General features: G+C 42.2%; 1 protein-coding gene and 1 long non-coding RNA gene across 2 annotated transcripts in view; one reads left to right on the top strand and one right to left on the bottom strand.

The window, feature by feature from the left end:
* Positions 1–1,781, bottom strand: part of LOC130270566 (uncharacterized) — an 83,806-nt gene extending 82,025 nt beyond the window's left edge. Inside the window, exon 1 of the long non-coding RNA XR_008843553.1 lies at positions 1,492–1,781. This is a non-coding gene — a long non-coding RNA (uncharacterized LOC130270566). The remainder of the gene's footprint in view (positions 1–1,491) is intronic.
* On the top strand, positions 1,781–23,130 carry TMEM161A (transmembrane protein 161A). Its single transcript, XM_056518194.1, has 12 exons — positions 1,781–1,994; positions 4,451–4,554; positions 5,146–5,226; positions 7,645–7,742; positions 10,304–10,460; positions 11,286–11,437; positions 11,578–11,638; positions 12,025–12,168; positions 14,375–14,488; positions 14,768–14,942; positions 20,248–20,344; positions 22,515–23,130. The coding sequence occupies exons 1-12, from the start codon at positions 1,992–1,994 to the stop codon at positions 22,790–22,792; spliced, it is 1,464 nt and encodes a 487-aa protein (XP_056374169.1). The 5' UTR covers positions 1,781–1,991; the 3' UTR covers positions 22,793–23,130.
* Positions 23,131–23,783: the final 653 nt, after the last annotated feature.

The following is a 23,783-nucleotide window of genomic DNA, read 5'->3' as shown; positions in this document are numbered from 1 at the left end:
GGAGGACTCAGCTGCCGTGCCCTGCAATGAGAAGGGAGATGCAGGGGGTGGGGATATTTAAATTACGCGCGCCGCATTTACGAGCGGAATCCGCAGAAGGAATAGACATGTCTATTGATTCTGCAGACATCGGAATCAGGATTTCCACAGCAAAAATATCTGCCGCGAAAATTCCACTGTGTGCACAGTGAAGCAGAATCCCAGTGAAATCAATGGGACTCTGCTGCAGCAGAATGTCCATGTGGACTATACCCTAATTAAGCATGATGTAGCAGAATCCCATTGAGAACTATTTTCCATAGTGTGAACATAGCCATAATGCATCCTTAAAGGGGTACTCTGGCCCCAATACATCTTATCCTCTATCCAAAACACTTGCATTGAGGGGGCGGGGCGTGATGTCACATGGGGGCGGAGTTGTGACGTCACGATACTCCTTCCCCCTGGTCTGTAGGCATAACACTGAGAACCTCCAGCGCTTCCTGCAGTGCTTACAAGTGGGTGCTGCATGCTAGATTGCAGGGGTCCCCAGTGGCAGGACCCCAGCGATCAGATATCTCATCCCCTATCCTTTGGATAGAGGATAAGATATCTTGGGGCCGGAGGGAATACCCCTTTAAGACTATGTTTCCTCACTGACTTTCCTCTACTTCTCTATGATAAAATTAACAGAAAACAAAAAACAGGGGGGGGGGGATAGCAATCTTGTATGGACTACGCGTTTCGAAAGGTATCCCTTTCTTCCTCAGGTCTTCAGAAGCCCTGAGGAAGAAAGGGATACCTTTTGAAACGCGTAGCCCGTACAAGATTGCTATCCCCCCCGTTTTTTGTTTTCTGTTACCTTTATCATAGCTAATAAATACCTATTGGATTTTAATACTGCAGTCTGCAGTTCTGTTTCACCAGTACCAGTGAAGCGCTTCAGCACTGTCGGCATTTTTGGGGAAGCCTCCTGCCAGGCACACAAGTAATCTGAAGCAGAAATGACATGTCAATTCTTGAGGGTAGGGTCATATGTAGCGCATCTGTAGCATATTTGATGCTGCGGATGTGCTGATGACGGTGAGCCTCCTGCTGTGCTCATGTGTCCTGCATTGTCTGCTCATAGCAGCACTCCACCACTACGAGCAGACACACAGGGACATGCCAGTCACGCACGCATAGTTTATTCACAAATTCACAGACATTGCGGCCGATCCCCCTGCTCCCTTAGCTAGGCCGAGAGCAGCCATGTGGCCTTACCCTAAAGTGGGAAATACTCCTTGTCAGGACATTCTATTGACATCAATGGGGCTTTGACTCCAGGCAGACTTTTTACATGGAAATTCTGCTTGAATTTGCCTCAGATTACTTGGTTTGTGCATGGAGAAGTAGAGGAAATTCAGTGAGGAAATCCTGCTGTGTGAACAAAGCCAAAGAGTATTTATTGCGTTTATTTTTTCGAGCACAATTTTTGACACCACTTATAATTTGTTTCCTAAGGTGACATACCTTTCCTGTCTAAAAAAAGGTTTGAGAGAAATGTACAACAGAAAATATTTCTCTCATGGTACCTCCTGTGCCTCATGAAACACACACAGGTTTCTAGATGGAACCAGATGTGTATTCTCTCGCGATGTTTTCTCCCAACCTCTACCTCTCACTTATCGTGAACTCCCATAAGAAGCTCATTGTACCGAAACCTTGTTACAGAACGTTACCGGCCCCTTTCCTACAACTCCCAGCATGCACCACTCATGACCCTCTAGTACCCGGATACATTGATAGCATATAAATAACAGAGTTCCCGCCCATCGGCACGAGTTAATGCAGCCTATTGGTTTTTCCGCTGTCCGTCAAAGCGCCTTGGTGTTTTGATTGGTTTAGAAGCTACAGCCGTTTATAACTTCCTTAAAGGGACAGTGCAATGCCCTTCCTGCAGCTGTTCTGTCATCACATGGCTAGGGAGATGTGAATTACTCTTGGGGCACACTTGGAGCAGGCATTTCAGCATGGTGAGCGGGCTCTGGAGGGCGGGTGGGGTTTACTTCATGACGCAGTTATGGATAGAGTTATGGATGGCAGTATTAGTAGTTCTATAACTTCTTATGGAGGCAGCGCAAGTCTAGCAAAGGATGGTGAACACATTCTTAACTCTTCATGTGCTGCTAACTTCAATCCAACCAATCAGATCACTGGTTTAATTCCCTAATATACTCTACTACGATCTGGTTGCCATAAGCAACTACTCCCCTTTCTACTATTTCTGTTTTTCTCATGCAGTGTTTCCCAACACGGGTGCCCATCATCTGTTGCAAAACTACAACTCTCAGCATGCCCTATCCTGCTGGGAGTTGTAGTTTTTCAACAGCTGGAGGCACCCTGATTGAGAAACACTGATCTACTGCACTGATCCCTGACCTGTGTCTCTCCAGCTGTCAGGGCGTGCTGGGATTTGTAGTTTTGCAACCGCTGGAGACACCCTGATTGGGAAACACTTGTCTACTGCACTGATCCCTGACCTGTGTCTCTCCAGCTGTCAGGGCGTGCTGGGATTTGTAGTTTTGCAACCGCTGGAGACACCCTGATTGGGAAACACTAGTCTACTGCACTGATCCCTGACCTGTGTCTCTCCAGCTGTCAGGGCGTGCTGGGATTTGTAGTTTTGCAACCGCTGGAGACACCCTGATTGGGAAACACTAGTCTACTGCACTGATCCCTGACCTGTGTCTCTCCAGCTGTCAGGGCGTGCTGGGATTTGTAGTTTTGCAACCGCTGGAGACACCCTGATTGGGAAACACTAGTCTACTGCACTGATCCCTGACCTGTGTCTCTCCAGCTGTCAGGGCGTGCTGGGATTTGTAGTTTAGCATCAGCTGGACAGCTACAGATTGGAGATCAGTGAGTGTATCCAGAGGCAGTATAGACAGAGGGGGAGATTTATCAAAACCAGTGTAGGGGAAGAGTGGTGGAGTTGCCCAGAGCAACCAATCAGATCGCTGCTTTCATTTTTCACAGGCCTCTTTGAAAATGAAAGAAGTGATCTTATTGGTTGCTCTGGGCAACTCCACCATTCTTCCCCTACACTGGTTTTGATAAATCTCCCCCTCTGCTTCTAGATGTTTCTTTCTTATTCATTTTGCCTCTATATGTCAGATATGCAGTGTTAGGCTGCCTTCACTTGACTCTTCTGAATAGGGTTTACAAAATCCCATTTTCCATTAGATGGGCACTCTCTTGCCTGTATGAGTATTATTATTTTACACTTTTTTCAGTCCCTGGTAGGGGACTATTAAATGCAATCCTTAGATTGCATACACTGATCAATGCTATGCCATAGCATAACATTGATCAGTGTTACCGGCGCTCCTTTACTGCTGGTATAGGAGCGGCAATTGGACAGCACAAAGCATGGTAAGGGACCTCCGGCAGTACTCTGAGCTAATCAGGAAACCGCAATTTCACTGCGGTTATCCCAATTAGCATCCCTGATGTATCGGGCCGTTAATCGCAGGACTTTTGACATCTAAAGGGTTAATGCGGGTCGCAGCTATGACGCACGCTCAGCTGATCAGTGCGCTGCATAGTTCAGGTAGCGTACACAGGAAACCTCCATCATACCTGCCGGTACTCGTGCAAATGTCCAGTATCGGGACATCCCTAGTCATTACTATAGATGGCAACAGAGTTTAATTGCCGCTGCAGAAAATCAAACTCACAGCGGAAAACTTGTTGTAAACCCGCCCAAGTGAAAGTACTCTAATACAGTATATCGCACCCTTTGACAAGAGCCAATATGACTTGTTAAATGTTCTGGTGGATATGGATGCATCTACATGTCATTACATAAAATGAAGCCTTCACTCCACAATAAGCCATTTTGTGCAAGCCGCTGCTAAGGCCTTGTGCACACTAAGGAAAACTTCCCCACTAAAATTTCGGTCCTAAAATGAAGTGAAATTGGTGCTTATTGGTGCTCGGAATTTGAAGCAGAAATACAAAATCCCATTGACTTTATGGGATCTTACTTGTGGATTCCACCTCAGGAATTGGCATGTCAGTTCTTCCTGCAAAACTCTGATCTGTGGCAGATATTTCCGTCTCCATGCTGATTTTGAGATGGACTCTGCCTTTAAAATAACCATCATTCTGCCTGAAATTATTCAGTGCGCACAAGGCCTAACTGGATGTATGGTCAGTCTATAGTAAATGGCTATTTTCTCCCTTTCTGAAATGGCTTCTAAGGTGAGGGACAGTGGCAGCTGGGTAAAGAAGACTGCCTTAGTAAGATGTAGGGAAAACAGGTGTGACGTGCCATTTGTTTCGTAAGGAGCAACCTCTATCTTACAAAGATATGTATAGTTCAGTCCAAATATGAAGGTAAAGTCTTGTGATGCTAGTGAGGTTTTCTGTGTTTGTAATGTATAGTGACTTCACTAGTAACAACTCCACTTGTTCTTATTCTTTACAGGCAGTCATGGGGGTACAGATGGTAGTCACCCTACTACTGGCCAGTATTATGCAGAAGGTGTCCCCTCACTATTCTCTCGCACGATGGCTTCTATGCAATGGAAGGTAAGCTTACTTAAAGGACTTCTCATCTATCCATAAGATAGATAACTAGATGATGGGGGGAGGTCCGACAACTGGGACCAACACTGAACCAAAGAATGGAAGACAATTGTTCCCAGAACAGTTAGAGCGGCATTCATGGCCAGTACTTTCATTCCTTCTCTATGGGGCTTCTGAACGTTTCCACGTGTTGAGCTCAACATTTAGGGTCTAGACCAAATTCTGAGTGAAATCCTTGTCTATGTCTATTCCATGTGTGCATTCCTTATAATGGGTACCTAAATCACAGGATAATCCAGGTTTAAATGCATGGCATATGTTTTGAGCAAAACCTCACCCACAGACCTATCATACATGAGAAAAAAAACTGGTATTATTCTTGCAAGGGGTATATATATATATATAGCTTCCCTTAAAGGGGTACTCCTCCCCTTAGACATCTTATCATTGCATCCTGTTGACTTCATTAGAAGAAGACTGCTTGACTATGTGAATAGTTTGAGTCTCTGCAATGCTTTTACAGACCATAACATTTCAGTATCTTACATAACCACTGTCAGTATTAACCCTCATGTGTCTTTCTTTTTTCTCTAGCTTGTTCCGCTTCAAACATCCTACAGAAGATGAATTAAGAGCACTCTCTGGAAAGCCAAAACCTAAAGCCAAGAAAGAGCGGTAAGACCAGGAAATGATGTCTACGAGGCATTTGTTCTTTTTATATTTGACTCTACTAAGCATTTTAAGTTCATCAATGGTAATATTAGTATTTACATTCTTTTTGTATGTTAGACTTGGAAATATTAATAAAGCATAGGTAGTACAGAATGAGATGTTATTAAGGTTATTATAACACGGACAGTCTGATAGCTGATGGGATCACTAATTAGGTTGATCGGCACTTATATATGACTCTATTCTATTGTGAGCAAGGCTGCATAAACCCATGCTGGATCATTTGGGAGGCCCTTTTCATTGGTGGCAGCACATTTCCCTAATTCATTGGCAGATGAGTGGCCAATGAAGAAGGATTTGCTTTTTTTTGTCTGATTGCTGGGCCTATTACACAAAGTGGTATTGGCCTTTTCAGTCAATAATCACCCAGCTGCCTGACGTGAGAAGCATCTCTCCAAGCCAAACAGTGGGGCGGCATCATTGGAGTGACTCTTTAAATGGGCACTGTCGGATACAAAAAAATGTTATGTTGTACATCTTGGCAAAACATTAACCTAATATACTTCATAAGAAAATTGTATTTCCTTTTTATAGAAATCATGGCTCTGTCCTAGGTGAAGCACAAGCATGGACAAAGTCCAGTAAATGAGGGTGGGCTAGCACTGTCTGATAGGACAGGAGAGAGCACAGGGGAGTGCTATAGGACAGGAGAGAGCACAGGGGAGTGCTATGGGACAGGAGAGAGCACAGTGGAGTGCTATGGGACAGGAGAGAGCACAGGGGAGTGCTATGGGACAGGAGAGAGCACAGGGGAGTGCTATGGGACAGGAGAGAGCACAGGGGAGTGCTATGGGACAGGAGAGAGCACAGTGGAGTGCTATGGGACAGGAGAGAGCACAGGGGAGTGCTATGGGACAGGAGAGAGCACAGGGGAGTGCTATGGGACAGGAGAGAGCACAGGGGAGTGCTATGGGACAGGAGAGAGCACAGGGGAGTGCTATGGGACAGGAGAGAGCACAGGGGAGTGCTATGGGACAGGAGAGAGCACAGGGGAGTGCTATGGGACAGGAGAGAGCACAGGGGAGTGCTATGGGACAGGAGAGAGCACAGGGGAGTGCTATGGGACAGGAGAGAGCACAGGGGAGTGCTATGGGACAGGAGAGAGCACAGGGGAGTGCTATCGGACAGGAGAGAACACAGGGGAGTGCTATTGGACAGGAGAGAGCACAGGGGAGTGCTAGCCCGCCCTCACTTACTGGACTTTGTCCATGCCTGTGCTTCAGCTTGGACAAAGCTATGATTTTATAAGCCATGATTTCTATAAAAAGGAAATACAATTTTTTTATGAAGTATATTAGAAAGGTTTATGTTTTGCCAAGATGTACAACATATCAAGAAAGTTTCTGTATCTGACAGTGCCCAGTTAAGCCTTTATAGCTAGGTAACTTAAAACTTAGTGATCTGTCTTCTGAGAACATGAACATATAGGGTACTCCAGTGTACAAAAATGTAGGAAGGAAACTGAAAAAAAAAATCCACAGTTTACTATGCTGTCAGTCCACTCCTGGATATTGAGCTAGGCAGAGAAACAGTATGTGCAGAAATTCTCTGGATCTCTGTTTGTCATTCAAAGCCAGACAAAGTGCACAATTTTTCATTAGCTGTGTCCAGATATGCACAGGACACAAAATTTTATGGGGGATCTGACACCGTACCCAAGTATAGCTGGCAAATTCATTGGGCCCACAGTACCCAAATAGTGGCAGTCAGTATCCAGGTAAATGGTACACATGTGGGATTGTGTAGCTGTGAGTTTAGGCTGCATTCACACGGCCATCTAGACTCTCGTCATAAATAAAAAATGGACAATAACGGATGCAAGCGGATGTTATTTGTTTGTATCCGTTTGGATCCGTTATTGTTCAGTTAATAAACTCCCCAAACGATTTTTTTTTTGTTCTGAGATTTTTCTGAAAAAAAGGATGCAAACGGATGACATTAAAGGCTCATCCATTTCCCATAGACTTCAATGTTAAATTTACTGTATACGTTTTTTCTTCCGTTTTTGTGACGGGAGAAAAAAAACTGCATGCACAGTCTTCTCCCTTGAAAAAAAAAACGAAAATGAGCGCAGACGGGTGCAAACGGATGTGAAAGGGTTATTAAAAAAAAATATATACTATTGACATGGGATTATTTTACAACTGTTTTGTAATCCGTTTACAAGCTGCAACAATGGAACCTAAACGGGGACAGACGGCCGTGTGAACGCACCCTTAGTACAATTGCCAGATCAGAGTTTATAAATCATATGTATTGTATTATTAAAAGAATACTACTTCAATAAATCCAGCAAGCTCCATGGCATTTAAAAAAAAGACTTATAACAAACATTTCCTAAACTAACCTTTAATTTTCTAGAAGAATGAATGGGATTACAGATGAAAAACCCCTTACAGTCCCAAAAGACATTGACCTGCATTTAGAGGCGACGCAAATCACTGCTGTTGATTCTCTCGGTAACATGTTATATTAACCCATTTTAATGGATGTAGCTAAAATAAAACTATAGTAAATTTTTTTTTTCTACATGTTTAAGAAATCAGTACACTGATGCTGTATATGAGATGTAGTAAGCAGTCATGATATATCCATAGTACAATACACAATAGATGTTACCTTTTAGCATGCAATGTAAGGTTTGCAGTAGAGTTGAAATATATTTATGGTATGTATAATGTGAAGCTTAAAGGGGCGTCATGAGCTCCACAGTTAAATTTGGATTGGCAACCCCTGTATGTAAACAAAATTGTCTTTGAGTGAATTTATTTATGGTCATAAAAAAGTCTCACAGGATATTGTTCCACACAGTTAATACCCAGTAGACACATCTGGTTGTGTAGGGTCAGAAAGCCCTGTCACATCAGCCAGAGTACTTCTGATATACTTCTTCTGACTAGCCATTTTGTGGAAACAAACTTGTATTTAATAAATTCACAAAGAAAGATACGGAAAAACTGAGCACACACCTGTAATATCCTGCTGCCACGGCTTTATTCAAAGTTCATGTGGAACATCGGCATGACATCTTCCCCACAGACACGAGCAAGAGGTACGAGGCAGGAGCGTTCACCTGGACGACAGACGCTGTTTCACGCCGATTGTCGTTTCCTCAGGTCCCAGTGACGGGACCTGAGGAAATGCCAGTCAGCATGAAACAGCGTCTGTCATCCAGGTGAACGCTCCTGCCTCGTACCTCTTGCTCGTGTCTGTGGGGGAGAGGTCATACCGATGTTCCACATGAACTTTGAATAAAGCCATGGCAGCAGGATATTACAGGTGTGAGCTCCGTTTTTTCCGTATCTTTCTTTGTGAATTTATTCTACCGGTTCATACCGAATACCGGAATTTTTGTGCTGTACGATATGAATTTTTCCCATACCGCAATACCGGATGGGCCCCTCCCCCTCGGGAATGAATGAATTATCAACCCAGTGCTGCGCGGTCCCCATCGTGGAACTAATCACATTTCAGCCGCAAGCGCTGCCCTCCTCGTCCTCCTGTTTGTTGCAAGCTGCCGGCGCTAGAACTCTGTACTGTACGCTGTATCCCTATGCCCGGGCTGCAAAAGATAAACAAAATAAACGTCATCTCACCTTCGGTACTGGCCTTACCTGCTTCCTGGGGACAGGAACGTTGGAGAGCCATCAGCCTATCACCGGCCGCAGTGATGTTCCGCCTCGGCCGGTGATAGGTTGAGCGCACTGTTATGTAAGAAGCTGGCTTCTTACATGACAGTGCGCTCAACCTATCACCGGCAAAGGCGGAACATCACTGCGGCCGGTGATAGGCTGATGGCTCTCAGACGTTCCCGTCCCCAAGAAGCAGGTGAGGCTGTTACCGGAGTAACGGGGGAAGGTCAGTTACATAGGTGAGAAATACTGTGGAACCGCCATAAGTTACAAAAATACCGTGATACACATTTTTGGTCATACCGCCCAGCTCTAGGAACCCATCTTGTGAACTAGGAGTGAGACAGGGAGAGAAGCGCTTAACTGAGTGCTTTAACCCATTTGTCCTAGAGATCTCTGTATGTTAGTATGCAATATGTGTTCCAGAATTAGTATGTTATGTTTTAAACACAATTGCAGTCTCTTTGGCTGACAGTGTTTCACATTGTCCTCAATTCCTCTAAAATTAAGAGATTTTCTTGTATGCCAGTTTATCGAAAGGCTAAAGAGATCCTTTCTGTACTCCATCAATTGGTCTTCTCCAAAGGAAGATTTGCTTTAGTGAAATTGATAATCTATACAAATGTCAGCCTACACTTCAGATCAGGATAGGGCACAGAGAAATGCTTTTCTGAAGTTGGGTAGGAGACAGTACCTGGAGATAATGGTTTGGAACACCCAAAAGCCACAAAACTATTGGTTCTGGCAACATGGTGTAGAAGAAATATTCTGTGGTCCCGAAGAGTATATTCTAACAAATTAGCTTTATTTATACTTGGCATCATTTGAATCTGATGAATCACTGACACTGGTGAAAAACCCAATTGTGTTAGAAGGCGGTGACCATCCAACAATTTATTTTCTAAATAAAAAGGAGCTGGAGAGGTCCCTCAAGCACTTGTCTGACACTTAGGTTCTTAAAGATTGAATGCAATACATTGAAAGATATCATTGCCAGATATCTGAGACAGTATAAGCAGTTTTGTATCTATTATTGCCCTGTGGACATTTATCTGTATGTTTCCAGGATTGTCTGTGTCATGTTAGATGGGGTACTGTGTTACTTTTCTGGTGGAGCTGTCCTTACATTCAGATTAGATGTCTAAATTCAGCCCTAAGGCGAGTCCATTTCTTAGTACCCCATTCAAACAGTTGTCTTTGTTGGGAATTTATGCAAAAAGTATAAAGGTGTCACTCAAGATAGAATGAAATCTTAGCCACAGAAACTAGCATCTTACATACTGGACTTAACTGCTGATAGTAGAACACTTCCAGATATTTAATAATAATTCTAGTATGTTTACAATGACATCTAATTCTGTGCGCTTTTTTATTTCCCCCATATGTAGTGCTTCGATATTTCCTGGAGTACCAGTGGTTTATAGACTTCTCATTATACTCTACCATCATCTACCTGTTCACTGAAGGATACTACTGTCTTGTGGATGCTCAGAATGAAATTAACATTGGGGTCGTATGGTGTCTGATGACTGTCATCTTCTCTATGTATCCTTTGAGGGTTTGAAATGTGCATGAAATAGGGTCTTGGCTTTTAAAAAGGTATTCCCATTTAAGGGACCAGCACCTGTCTTAAAGCGCAACTGTCACCAAGAATATGCTTGTGAAGCTGCAGAAACCGTGCACTAGGGCTTCACAAGCATATTCTAGACACATACCTTTAGAGGTCCATTAGGCTGCTTTATACTTACAGAATCTTTATAATCCATTCAGGAGTCAGGCTGACAATCAGGGAGGCGGAGCTCAAGGTCCAATCTGCTCCGGGCCACATCGCCTCTTTATGCCTACGTCGTGCAGATGGTTGTCAGGCAGGGCTCACCTGCTTGCAGTAGCCCTGTGTTGCTCTGCTGCCCGCGAGCCCTGCCTGTCAATCAACTGCGTGACGTAGGCAAAAAGAGGCGATGGGGCCCGGAGCAGAGTGGACCTTGGGCTCCGCCTCCCTGATTGTCAGCCTGAAGCCTGGATGGATTATAAATTCTGTAAGTATAAAGCAGCCTAATGGACCTCTGGTCTGGTTGTGGAGACTGGGATGCTGAAAATAGCCGAGCAAGCAATTATTTGCTTGCAGAACGGTCATTGACTTTAATAGGAGTTTAGTAAACATCCTAGCTACCTGAGATACTTGATGTATGTAATCTTGGAGATGCACTCTTAAAATCAGTGGCAGTTATGCAAACTGCATAAATCGGCCTGTTCACCAGTTTTTGGCATCTCTGCCGATGCAGCCAAGCTGGAAGAGCCCAGGGGGCCCTTGTTCTTTATGTAATGTGATTTGCTTATGAGATTTCTTTCCTTAACCAACCTTACCTCTAGTAAAGTCCTGTTTACCATGATGCAGCACTACTTCCGATCAGAGGAAGGAGGAGAGCGCTCAGTCTGCTTGACCTTTGCATTCTTCTTTCTTCTCATTGCAATGATAGTGATGATTGTAAGAGAAGAGTATCTGGAATTTGGTTTGGAACCAGGTAATCTGCAGGTTACAATAATCCCCCTGCTCCCATATTGTATGGTTAAGCTCTGGCACCAAATACTGGAGTAGTTCTATACATAGTACATTTGTGTCCACCATTCCTTTTTTTTAATGTCTGTTCTTTGTTTTTTTCAGGAATTAATAGCATCTGTCACAATCTGGAAATCTTACTAAAACAGCAAGGCTGGCAGTTACCGTAAGTCTCTTGTTTTGAAAGTTTAACTTTTTTTTTTTTACTGCTCTGTGTTTTTAAGGCAGGAAGGTTTTTTTTTTTTTTTTTTTTCAATGCCTTTGCATACAGTAAAAATAAAAAAAGGCATGCTCACTTACCTTGACGCCCTGGCACTGTAATTTGACAACACCCAGTCCCCAGTGTGGTCCGCTTCTTCCTGGTTCCTGTAATGTTTTGTTTGTGCAAGAAATGCCCGCTTACCTCAATAAGTGGGCATTTCCTTCAATAATGAAACGTAAGTGAACAGCAGCATAATCTATTTCTGTAAATAAATAGGAAATGCCAAGCTGTAGTAACACCCTTTTGTAGAATAAAATTTGTGTATAAGACGGTGTGTGTTTGTTTTTCAGAGTTCCTTTTATTAAATTGGGTATCAAAATTGCATTAGTTGCCCTATGCTCATTCCTTGGTGCTTGTCTGACTTTTCCTGGCCTGCGTTTGGCTCAGACTCATCTGGATTCTCTTAAGATGGCAGCAGATAGACCAATGCTCCAGTAAGTATATTGTCAAACCGTTCTGAAGTTGTATTTTTTTCCCATTAGGACAGCTTTTTCATGTGCCGTATTAAGGATATGAAGGGGTACTGCCTTCTATTAGCTGAGGCTGTGAGCTTAATGCAAGGGTGGACCTATACCAATCAGCCTTAACCATGACCTGTAACTACAAACAAAGAATAAGTTGGCCAGCACTATTGATTCCAAACTATCATACGGACCTGGCTTACAGGTGCAGGCTGCTGGGCTAAATATACAGCATCAGGAGAATACAGCAGCACGCTGCTAGCACAAAGATATAGATAAAACATGAGTATATAGATACAACATGAGAAGCTATTCAGCTATGGTGCAGTAATGAAATAGTGAGATACTTAGCTTGCAATTTGGCGGCCAAATAGCTTGAACCGTCCCACCACGGTAAGGTGATCTCATTGGGATGGACCCTACACTATGAATATGCCTCTGTGTGAACAGATCAGCAGGCATTGCAAGATCTGGAACATCCAAATCACCTTATATACACCTGATAGAGGTGGGTGGGGTGCAAGAACCAACATGGAGGTAGCCAACATGGAGGTGACCTGTAACTAGCTAGAAAATGGTTTTGTTTCTCTACTTACCTTTTTTGAGAACTGACAGTATTGGAGAGGCCTTTTCATTGTAACCTTATGAGACTCACCTCAGAAGATCACACTTTAAGAATAGCAGCCTCATCCGGGGAGCATGGATGGCTTAGCAGAGAAAAAGAAGCTGCCCACACAAACATCATATACCAGGTTGTGAAGTCACTGACAAGCGGGCAGTGGAAGATAAGAAACAGCCAGTTTTCCGAGGCCGCCAGTGATAGTCAGGAGAATGGGGGCAGCTAGACAAATATGAAAACACTGTTTAATTTACGGAGCAAAAGCTACAAAGTGATAATCAACTTTTTTGAGTTAGCCACAGGTCCTCTTAAACATTAAAATGACAGATTTTCTAGCTACAGTGGTATCTGTCAAAGGATGTTATATATGAGGCAGAAAGTGAACAGTCAGTTCTTTATATAAAAATTTGTAAATGTAAAGATCTGAGTGACCAATGGGGCCAAATTGTGGTGTCTGAATGACAGAAAGAGAATCACCAAAACTTTTGGAGTGTTCCCAGTATGCTGTGGTTAGTACCTACCAAACGTGGTTCTAGGAAGAATGACCAGTGAACCAACAAAAGAGTCATGGGTGCTCAAGGCTCATTTATGAAGTTGGGTAGTGAACACTAGTCCATTAGGTCCAATCCTACAGAAAGCTACCATGGCACAAATTGCGGAAACAACAAACGCTAGCTGTAATAGAACACACTGTGCATTACAGCTTACTCTGTACGTGCAAACCAGTCAGAGTGCACATGCTGCCCCCTGTTCCACCATTAAATGTGCCTACAATGGACATACAAGTATTAGAATTAGAAGATTGAGCAATGGAAGAAGGTGGCCTGGTGTCTGAGGAAACATGTGGATAACTGGCTGTTTGCATCACTTACCTAGGGGCCAGGATGTCCTATGGGAAGAAGCTAATCCAGCAGAGGTAATTTGATGCTTAGGGGCATTTTTCTGCTGGGAAACCTTGGATCCTGGGATGAGGTTGTTACCCTGACACATACCACCTACCTAAACATTGTTAGAGACAAAGTAGACCCTTGCATGGAAACTGTATTCCCTAATGGTGCTGGCCCCTGTCAGCGGATTTAAAGGACCGGCAAAAATTGTTCAGGAATTGTTTGAGGAACATGACAAAGTTTAAGGTGTTGACTTTTTCTCCATATTCCACAGATCTCAATCTGATTGACCATTTTTAGGATGTGCTGGAAGAACAAATGGAGGCTCCACCTCACAGCTTACATAACTTAAAATTGTCTGCTAAAGACTTAGTGCCAGATATTACAGGATACCTTTTTATAGGCCTTGTGGAGTCAGTGTTTCTATAGTTCGGAGCTGCTTTGGTGGCATTAGGCAGTCAAACTCAATTTAAGCTTTAGGTTTTAATGTTTAAAGGGAACCAATCAGCATATTTTAGTATATATAACGCTTGGCAATGCGTTATATATGCTAAAATCATTATCCTCACCATCCCCGGGGGACGTTTGTGACCCAAGGGATGGTGAAGATATGAAGTTATAAAGTAAGTAACTTGTGGCTATTGAGATTTCTGATATGACCTCTTCTATGCAGGCTTCTACTTCATGCCAGCTTTCTGTCTCCGGTCATTGTGGTGGTAATGTGGATCCGACCAATCACCAGGGACTTTCTTTTAAATGCACCAGTGGGTAAAGAGACTGTACAGCTGTAAGTAAACAAAATGGAATAAGAACAGCTATTAAGATATACGCTATTGTTCATACAATGGTATGGGCAAATCTTTCTCTTTTTTTGCAAATCAAAAAATGTTGCAGTATCTTGTAATACTTTTTTTATTGGACTAACAGAATTTTGTAGAGACAAGCTTTCGGGATGCCTCCCTTTATCAAGTCCAAAGCAAATCCCGCATATATTCAATTTTTACTTTGGTTCTAAAGTGTTACATGTCTGATTTGTTAGAACTAAACAATATCTTTATCTTTTCAGTATGTCAGATTCTGCATACAACACGTTCCGCCTGTGGGTCATTGTAATTTTGTGCCTCCTCCGCCTCTCCTTGACTCGCTTCCATTTACAAGCGTACCTTGGGTTAGCCCATAGTTGGGTTGAGCAAATGAAAAGAGAGGCCGGGCGGATTTCCATGTTGGAGATTCAGCGTAGAGTAAGTAACCAACAGAAGACAAGTAAAAAGTAAATAATTAATAAAGAGGACATGTGGCTTCTGCTGTCTGTTATAGTAAATTCTTATATTCCCCTTGAAATAACATTTCTAGAACATCTTTTCATCTGTTGTGTGTCATTCATGTTCTAATTCTAGAAATGTACTTCTAAATGGCCAGCTGGGTTTAACAAGATGCGGGTGTGTCTGATAGTATCCAATCAATACTGACAGTGTCAGACATTGTAGGGACAACCCCCTCCCCCCAATTGTTACACCCACTTGTCTATTTAGCCACCTATTTCTATAAAGAATACCAGATGAAACATACAACACAAAGCTATAAGAAAAGATGTTCCAGAATGATTTCAGGGGAGATACAAGGATTTACTAAAAACAGCGGGTTGGTTCTTTTAAAGTGCTGTAAGGAAACCTAAGCGAACACCTCAGTATGCTGTCACAATATATATTGGGAGTCCTTTATGAATAAGCTGTTTGTACAACAGTCTGGCCTAATTTCTAAAACATATAAAAAAAAATGGTTGCATGGCCTTTAACCTGTCTAGGACACAGGATGTAAAGGTATGCACTGGCTCCCTGAAACTTAAATGGGCACTGTAAGATACAGAAACTTATATGTTGTAAAGCATATATAACCAATAGGTTTTGCAATTGCTTTCATTAGAAAATTTTCAGTATTTCATACTGAAAAAGCCAGTCAAACAACTGTCCTCCTGCCTGCTTGGACACATACTAGTCCTGCTGTGTCCATGCGTCATCACCTATGTCATGGACACATCTCCTTGATTGACAGCTGTGAGTGCAGGGCTCACACTGGAGGAAAAATCCTCCCACTGTCAGCTTGTGTCCCGTTACTGTCAGTGAGGACAAGCTGGGAGTTGTAGTTTTGCTAATGCTAGGGGAGATGTGAGCAGACAGTATACTGAGGGAGGGGGCGGAGACCTGCACAGTGAGGCCACGCCCCCTCCCTTTGAGATGAATTCAGACTAGCGAGCTAAATTAAAAGTGTAATAAAAAATAAATAAAGGTGCTAGACACATAAAAATTAGATGTACATGGATTAGGTACTGAGTGATATATTTAAAAAAAATATATGTTTTTTGTTGGCTCTGACGGGTACGCTTTAAGGACCCAGGGCGTACCTTCCACTTGGGGACCGGACTGGGATGCCTGCTGAAATCGTTCAGCAGGCAACCTGTGACAACGCCTTAGTGGAAGCAAGGTAGGAAAAAACCCTTGAAGTCGGTGCTGCTGACTCTTGTCGGAAGGATGAGGCAAATGCCAGAGGTAGTGAGAAAAGTCCTCAGCAGGACATTTTATTAGAGAAAAAAATGGACAGGATTACGCGTTTCAGGAGGATCCCTCCCTTCCTCAGATCAGGGTGAAGTAGTAACAACAGTAACAGGTTTATATAGTTTATAGTGCGCCAAAAACAAAGGGAGGGCTGTACAGTAAAAAGTAAAAATCAGGCACAGTATAAAAAAAACTATAAAAATTACATTATACCTGTTATGCATATACATAAACATATTTTAAATTTGTAGGAAAACAGTGTAGAATCCTTATATACAGGTGTAATTCTTAACTGCTGTAGAACCTCAGTGGGTCGGAAGGACAGTGTAAACAAACACTCCATGTGTGGAGCACACAGCACTGTATGCGCGTGCCACGATGGGCTGGTTGCCCAGGACACGTTGCTATGTTTGGTGACCACGTGATCGGCATTCAGCCAATCAGCTGACAACAAACTCTGTGCTGGTTTGTCAGTGCAAGCTGTTTTTGAAAGCTAGCGATGCGCATATTCGAATGTATAGGCGTAGAGGCCCGGGTACAATAAGGATGATTTGTATACATAATACAAGTAGCAATGACTGTGTTGTATGTTATTAATAAGAATGTATAGGCAGTATAGTGATAACATACAGTGTGCAACTATCACACAGGGGAAGTGGAGCGACAGATAGTTCAAATGGGTATTAGTGGCAACAGGTCACAATAAATAAATATATAATATTATAGCAGTCTGAAAAGGGAACCCAGGATCAGGTAGAAGGTGTTGTATAAAGATACAGGGGGTAAAATATATTAAACAAGTTATATGGGTGTCACAGAAGTTTGCACAAATTATTATTAAAGATAGTATGGATAAGATGCTGACGCACTACGTGGTCCTATATAACACGTGACAGGGATATAAGGGGGTGAGTATATGGCAGCTGGAATCTAGCGAGTAACGTGAACCACTAGCATAGGTGTGGGTAGCCGGGATAGTATATATATGTATAGTGCCAGGGTGACTATACGATAACAGATTGTTCTGGTAGTGTATGTAGAGGAGGTGTATCATCATTCACTTTTGGCTAGGCCCAATGGATGGTACGCCGTCAGTGCAGCCGAAATGAGGACATTTTGGGGCCTCGTGCTGCATGTGGGACTAGTCAAGAAAAAAAGTGTCAAGCAGTACTGGAATGGGGATGTCCTCTACCAGACCCCGCTTTACAGTATGGCTATGACACAGGGACGGTTCGAGGCCATACGGAAATGCCTGCAGTGCCGAAAGTAATCCTGCCTATGACCGGCTTTACAAAATGAGGACACTCGTCGATCACTTTGGGGCCAAATTTTGAGGCCTATGCACCCCTAAGGGAGCTCTTTGTAGATGAGTCTCATCAGTTTTAAGGGGAGACTCCTCTTCCGCCAGTATATTCCCTTCAAGCGGACGCGGTATGGCGTGAAACTCTATAAACTTTGTGAGAGTACCTCCAGGTACACTTACAAGTTTAGAGTAAATGAGGGACAGGATTCCCGTATTGAACCCTCAGAATGTCCCCCACTCTGGGTGTTAGCGGGAAACTCGTTTGGGACCTTGTGCACCCATTGCTGGATAAGGGTTACCATGTGTACGTGGATAACTTTTATACCAGCATCCCTCTGTTCACATCCCTTGCCGCCAGATCCATGTCCGCTTGTGAGACTGCGCAGAAGAACCAGAGAGGCCTCCCTCTAAATTTTCTCTAGACACCTATGCCCAAAGTCCTGTGCCCTTACCCATGAAAACCTGTTGCTGGTCAGGTATAAGGATAAGAGGGATGTCCTTATGCTGTCCACAATTCATGGTAACGGCAGCTCACCTGTCCCTGTGCGAGGTACCACAACACCGGTCCTCAAGCCTGATTGTATTCTGGACTACAATCGGTATATGTGGGAGTTGATCTTTCTGATCAAATCCTCAAGCCATATAACACCATGCGGAAAACACTGGTATGGTACAAAAAAGTTACATGCAGGGTCACATGTGGGTGTTTCTCTTTATTTTCCGCTGAATGTATGTAACCGTCAGCTACTGATATGCCATATGCCTCAAATGCAAACAATGCTCTATGACTCTTGAGCCATGTAGTGCACTTGCACAGCATTTTATATCCACATATGGGGTATATCCATACTCAGAAGCAATGGGGTTACAAAATTTGGGAGGTATTTTCTAGTATTACCTTTTGTGCAAATGAAAAATTTGGGGCATTTTTGTGAAAAAAAAACAACTATTTTGTCATTTTATGGCCCACTGTTCAAAACGCCTGTGAGGTGTAAATACTCACTGTACCCCTTGTTATGTTCCTTGAGGGGTGTAGTTTCCAAAATAATGGCACTGTACTGGCACCATGGTAACTCTAAACGTTCAAGGCCCCTGACCGATTCCAGCAAAATTCTCCAAAAGCTGAATGGTGCTCCTGCTCTTCTGAGACCGCAGAGCAGTTTACATCCAAGTATGAGGTATGTCCTCACTGCAAAGAAATGCATTTACAAATTGTGGGGGAAATTTTCTCGTTACCACTTGTGAAAATGAAAAATTTGGGGTAACTCCAGCATTTTAGTGTAAAAAATCAATCACTTTAATGAACATTTATCAAACACCTGTGGGGTGTTAATGCTCACTGGACCCCTTGTTACATTCCTTGAGGTGTGTAGTTTCAAAATAGTATGCCATGTGTTTTTTTTTTTTTTTTTTTTTTTTTTGCTGTTATGGAACCATAGGGGCTTCCTAAATGTGACATGCCCCCTAAAAACCATTTCAGCAAAATTTACTCTCCAAAATCCCATTGTCGCTCCTTCCCTTCTGAGCCTTGTAGTGCACCCACAGAGCACTTTACGTTCACATTTGAGGTATTTCCTTACTCAAGAGAAGTTGGGTTACAAATTTTAGGGGGCTTTTTCTCCTTTTACCCCCTTGTAAAAATTCAAAAACTGGGTCTACAAGATCATGCGAGTGTAAAAAATTGAGATTTTGAATTTTCTCCTTCACTTTGCTGCTATTCCTGTGAAACACCTAAAGGGTTAACAAACTTGAAGGCCCCTCAAATCCACTTCAAATCTGAACTGGTCCCTGAAAAATTCAGATTTTGAAAATTTTGTGAAAAATTGGAAAATTGCTGCTGAACTTTGAAGCCCTCTGATGTCTTCCAAAAGTAAAAACATTTCAACCTCCTGATGCAAACATAAAGCAGGCATATTGTATATGTGAATCAATATATAATTTATTTGGAATATCCATTTTCCTTACAAACAGAGAGCTTCAAAGTGAGAAAAATGCAAAAGTTTAACATTTTTCATGAAATTTTGACATTTTTCACCAAGAAGTGATGCAAGTATCGACGAAAATTTACCTCGTACATGAAGTAGAATATGTCACGAAAAAACTCTCGGAATCAGAATGATTAGGAAAAGTATCCCAGAGTTATTAATGCTTAAAGTGACAGTGGTTAGTTGTGCAAAAAAATGCTCTGGTCCATAAGGGATTAAGAATCATTATTCAGGTAGTGTTTATTAACGTTTTCACAAATTTTTATACAAATAAGAGAAACCCATGAACCCATAATCCCCCAAACCACCCTCAGCACAAAGGACATAACAAAACAGAGGTCAGACCTAACAGTAGGCACTGCAGTCACTTCTCAATCAATTAACACACAAAGAGAGAATATATATAATACATAAGCAATGACCTCGTAAAAGCACTTCTCTCATGGTATAAAAAGATGGCTCCAAAATCTGTTTGATATGATTTTCAGAATCACAATGTAGTCAGGGGGTAAAGTCTATAGGACTAACAGTCCACAATTTTGTTTTAAAGAATATATTTACTTTTCGGTTGTCCTTCCACTGTTCTTTTTAACATGATTTATTTTATGCCTAATTTGCATTTAGAAAGTTTTTTTTTTTTCAAATTCAAATAGAAAAATGTTTTTAATGACTTGTGACTATTTACAAAACAATTTTTCTCGTGCAGATTTCACGAATCTTTTGTTACCTTACTGTGGTGGCTCTGCAGTACTTGGCGCCAATTACGTTTACCCTGCACTGTGTTCTCTTAATGAAAACTATGGGTAGGTAAAATTTGAAGTCATTAATATAAAATGGCCTCTGAGGTTGCATAATTTTTTTTTATTTTACTATGAACTTCCTGGGCCATTGTAACTGAAAACCGTGTTCAACAAACAATGCCAAAGACAATGGGGGTATTTATCAATTTTGCCTGTTGACCGTTTCTTTTTATCCTTTTTTTTCACTTTGGTTTTTGTGGACATGCACCAAATTTATCATTTGGTGCAAGTTGTTAGTAATTTTGGCGCAAATGTTGAAATCTGTTCACATCGCCTTTTACACAGAACTTACCATCACAGAGGACGCGTATTTTACCCTGTAGAGCAGCCATTTCGGAGTCCCTCCAGCAGTATATCAGCAAGCGACATGAGTTCTTTTCTTTTGTGGGGTTTATAGCCACCATGTGAAATGGATTTTATTTTAAACTTGAGTATTATTTTTTTTGGTTACTTTAGTGCAGTGGTCTTCAACCTGTGGACCTCCAGATGTTGCAAAACTACAATTCCCAGCATGCCTGGACAGCCGTTGGCTGTCCGGGCATGCTGGGAGTGGTAGTTTTGCAACATCTGGAGGTCCGCAGGTTGGAGACACTGCTTTATTGCTTACCTTTCCTGAACCTATGTGGCCGTGTCCAATGCTGGATCAACTATGTCGCAGGATTGTATTGAGCAGCCCTGGAGGCGTCGCTGCTTTCACCCAAAACATTTTTTTTTTTAATGTATTTTGACGCCTTTACATTTTCTGACATTGCTATGTGTGTTTTCCATGTGCAAAATTTCTTGCCGGTGATTTGCGCCAAAACCCCTAAGGGTACATTCCCACACGGCGTATTTGCTGCTGTGTATTTTATTTTCTCTGTTGAAGTCAATGGGTAGGAAAATACGCAGCACCAAATACGCAGCAAATACGCAGCAAAATACGCCGTGTGGGAACGTACCCTAAAGGCGCAAAGATCGATTGGCGCAAATGATGAATTACTGACTAAAGTTAAAATCACACACAGGACCGTGTGATTTTGAGAAAGTTGTAAAAATGACAGTGGAGAAGATGCGCAAAAACTTTGGCGCAAAAAAAAACTGCGCCAAAGTATTGCACCAAAGTTACGTGAAAAAAAACACATATATCCTTTGATAAATACCCCCCCATTGCCTTACTCTGCAATACAGTTTGTAGGGAGTCACTTAGCATGTGGTTTTTAACATGGAAATTCCTGACTGTTACCAGCCAATTGGCATATCCCAATGGGGCTAGTAGAACCAATCTAATTGGCTAGTAGAGCCAATTAGTGCTGCATAATAGTGCAGTGTTAGGTTATGTTCACAGTGTAAAATATGGCAGTGTATTTGACTTGCACACTTTAGTCTTCAGTCTGAATCACTAAAAATGTGTCCACCATTTTCTTTGCGAAAATGCATGCATAAAATGAAATACATGGCCGAAACTTACTCTTCATTGGCTTTTAAAAAAAAAAAAAAAAAAAAAAAAAGTAATCTGGTTGTTATGTGCAACTGCACCACTCTTCCTCTACACAGGTTTTGATAAAACTCCCCTCGTTTCTATGGTGCGGTGCAGTGTACTTCTTATGTAATGTGTATTGACCATAAATATCATCATACACTTGAGATGGCTATGGGGGACACTTCTTCTCTTACCAACTTAGAGGGAAAACCACTAAGTATATAGAAACTTGCCTGATATAGCACTATAGCAGTTGGAGCTTTATTTTCTTCTGATACATAACCTCAAACCACCTTCATTGACATAATGGGGCAGATTAACGAACTTATACTGTCTATTAAGTGTAGGCTTAAACTTGAAATTCTTAAAACCACCAGGTTTACCAGAATGGCTCATGAGGTTTGATAAAAGCAATGATTAGTTATTTATATCAAGAAAATGTTATGAATGATGGGGGAAATTTATGGAAAATTTGCTGCGTTGCCCATAGCAACCAATCAGATCATTTCTTTCATTTTTCAGAGGCCTTTTCAAAAATGAAAGAAGCCATCTGATTGGTTGCTATGGGCAACTCAGCAACTTTTTCCCCCTTGACAGGTTTTCAGAAATCTTTCCCGATGTTCCTACTTCATGCACAGTAAAATTTCCATGTTCTGATGAATAAGGCAATGTGTTCTTACCTTTATTTTATGTGCATAATGTGTTTATTTCCAGGTGATCATTCTTGGGGTCTGTACCCAGAGACTGTTGGTTTTACCCCTGTAGTAGAGACCTCTACTGCACCACCCATTACATCTGAAGAAGAGGAAGACTCGGAGGATGTTCAGATTGCTGTTGAGCAGATAATAGGAGCACTGGGTGCTTTTCGAAATATCTTCTCTTCCATTTTCTTCCGTGGCTTGTTTGGCTTTTTGGCATGGTGGGTCTCAGTGTGCCAAATTGTCAGTAGCCTGTTTGGTCTGTACTTTCATCAGTACCTAGGAGCCTCTTAGATGAATGTGAAAAAAAGATCACTGGGGGATCCTAAGACTCTTGCCAAATGTAGTCCTTTCAGTGGCTACCTCATTTGTGATCTTCAGCGCATTTGCAGTGAAATAGCCAAAAGTAACCTTAAGGAAAAGAGGACTTTATAAGCCATGACAACAATAATTATAGCATGTGGAGACAAGAGCAATACTAAAAGATGAGTGGGCCTGTATGTAGTTATCCTGCTTGGAACCAGGCACATCAGTTACCCACTGTAATGAAAGATGGACTGAACGAGAAGCTTTATAATCTGTTTTTCTTTTACATAGGGTTTGTTTTTATTTTTTTTTTTGAGTGCTTTTTTTAAATTTTATTTTATCCAGGACAGATTTTATTGGGTTTTGAACATGCTATTGTAATAAACTGGGTCCTCTTGACCCATCTGCAACATTTTTACTTTGTGTAAATTAATAAAAATAAAAAAAATAGTTCACACCGAGTTATATAATGTATCAAAATAGAATGTCTTTATGTTCTTTACATTAATGGAATGGTGCAAGTAGACAATTTTTCTCAGGATTTTGCTGGCTGAGATCTGCTTTAAGTAATCATCTTCAGACATGTTCAATTAACCCCTTAAGGAACAAGGACGTACGCGTACGTCTAAGCTCCCTGGTAGTTAAGGAATAAGGACGTACGTGGGAATTTCAGTCCCTGCCGCACCGGGCATGGACCGAACCGGCGTGACAGCTGATATCGATCAGCAGTCACCCCGCGCAAATGCCCCCAATCATCACCCCCAAACCATATCCCCATGTCGGCGATCAACGCAAATCGCCAGTGAATTCACACCGGCGATTTGCGCAGATTCTGGGTCTATGGTGACCCGGAAAATAAGGGGGATCGGGGTTGTCCAAGACACCCACGATCCCCCTGAAGGGATAGGAGGTGGCAGGGGTGCCGCCCCTCCTATCCCTGCTATTGGTTGTCTAGAAGCGATGACCAATAGGAGATCGG

The sequence above is a fragment of the Hyla sarda genome, chromosome 1, assembly GCF_029499605.1.
Source record: "Hyla sarda isolate aHylSar1 chromosome 1, aHylSar1.hap1, whole genome shotgun sequence".
Taxonomy (NCBI): domain Eukaryota; kingdom Metazoa; phylum Chordata; class Amphibia; order Anura; family Hylidae; genus Hyla; species Hyla sarda.
The sequence above is the reverse complement of the archived record's forward strand: the minus strand, read 5'-3'. Positions and strand labels throughout refer to the sequence as shown.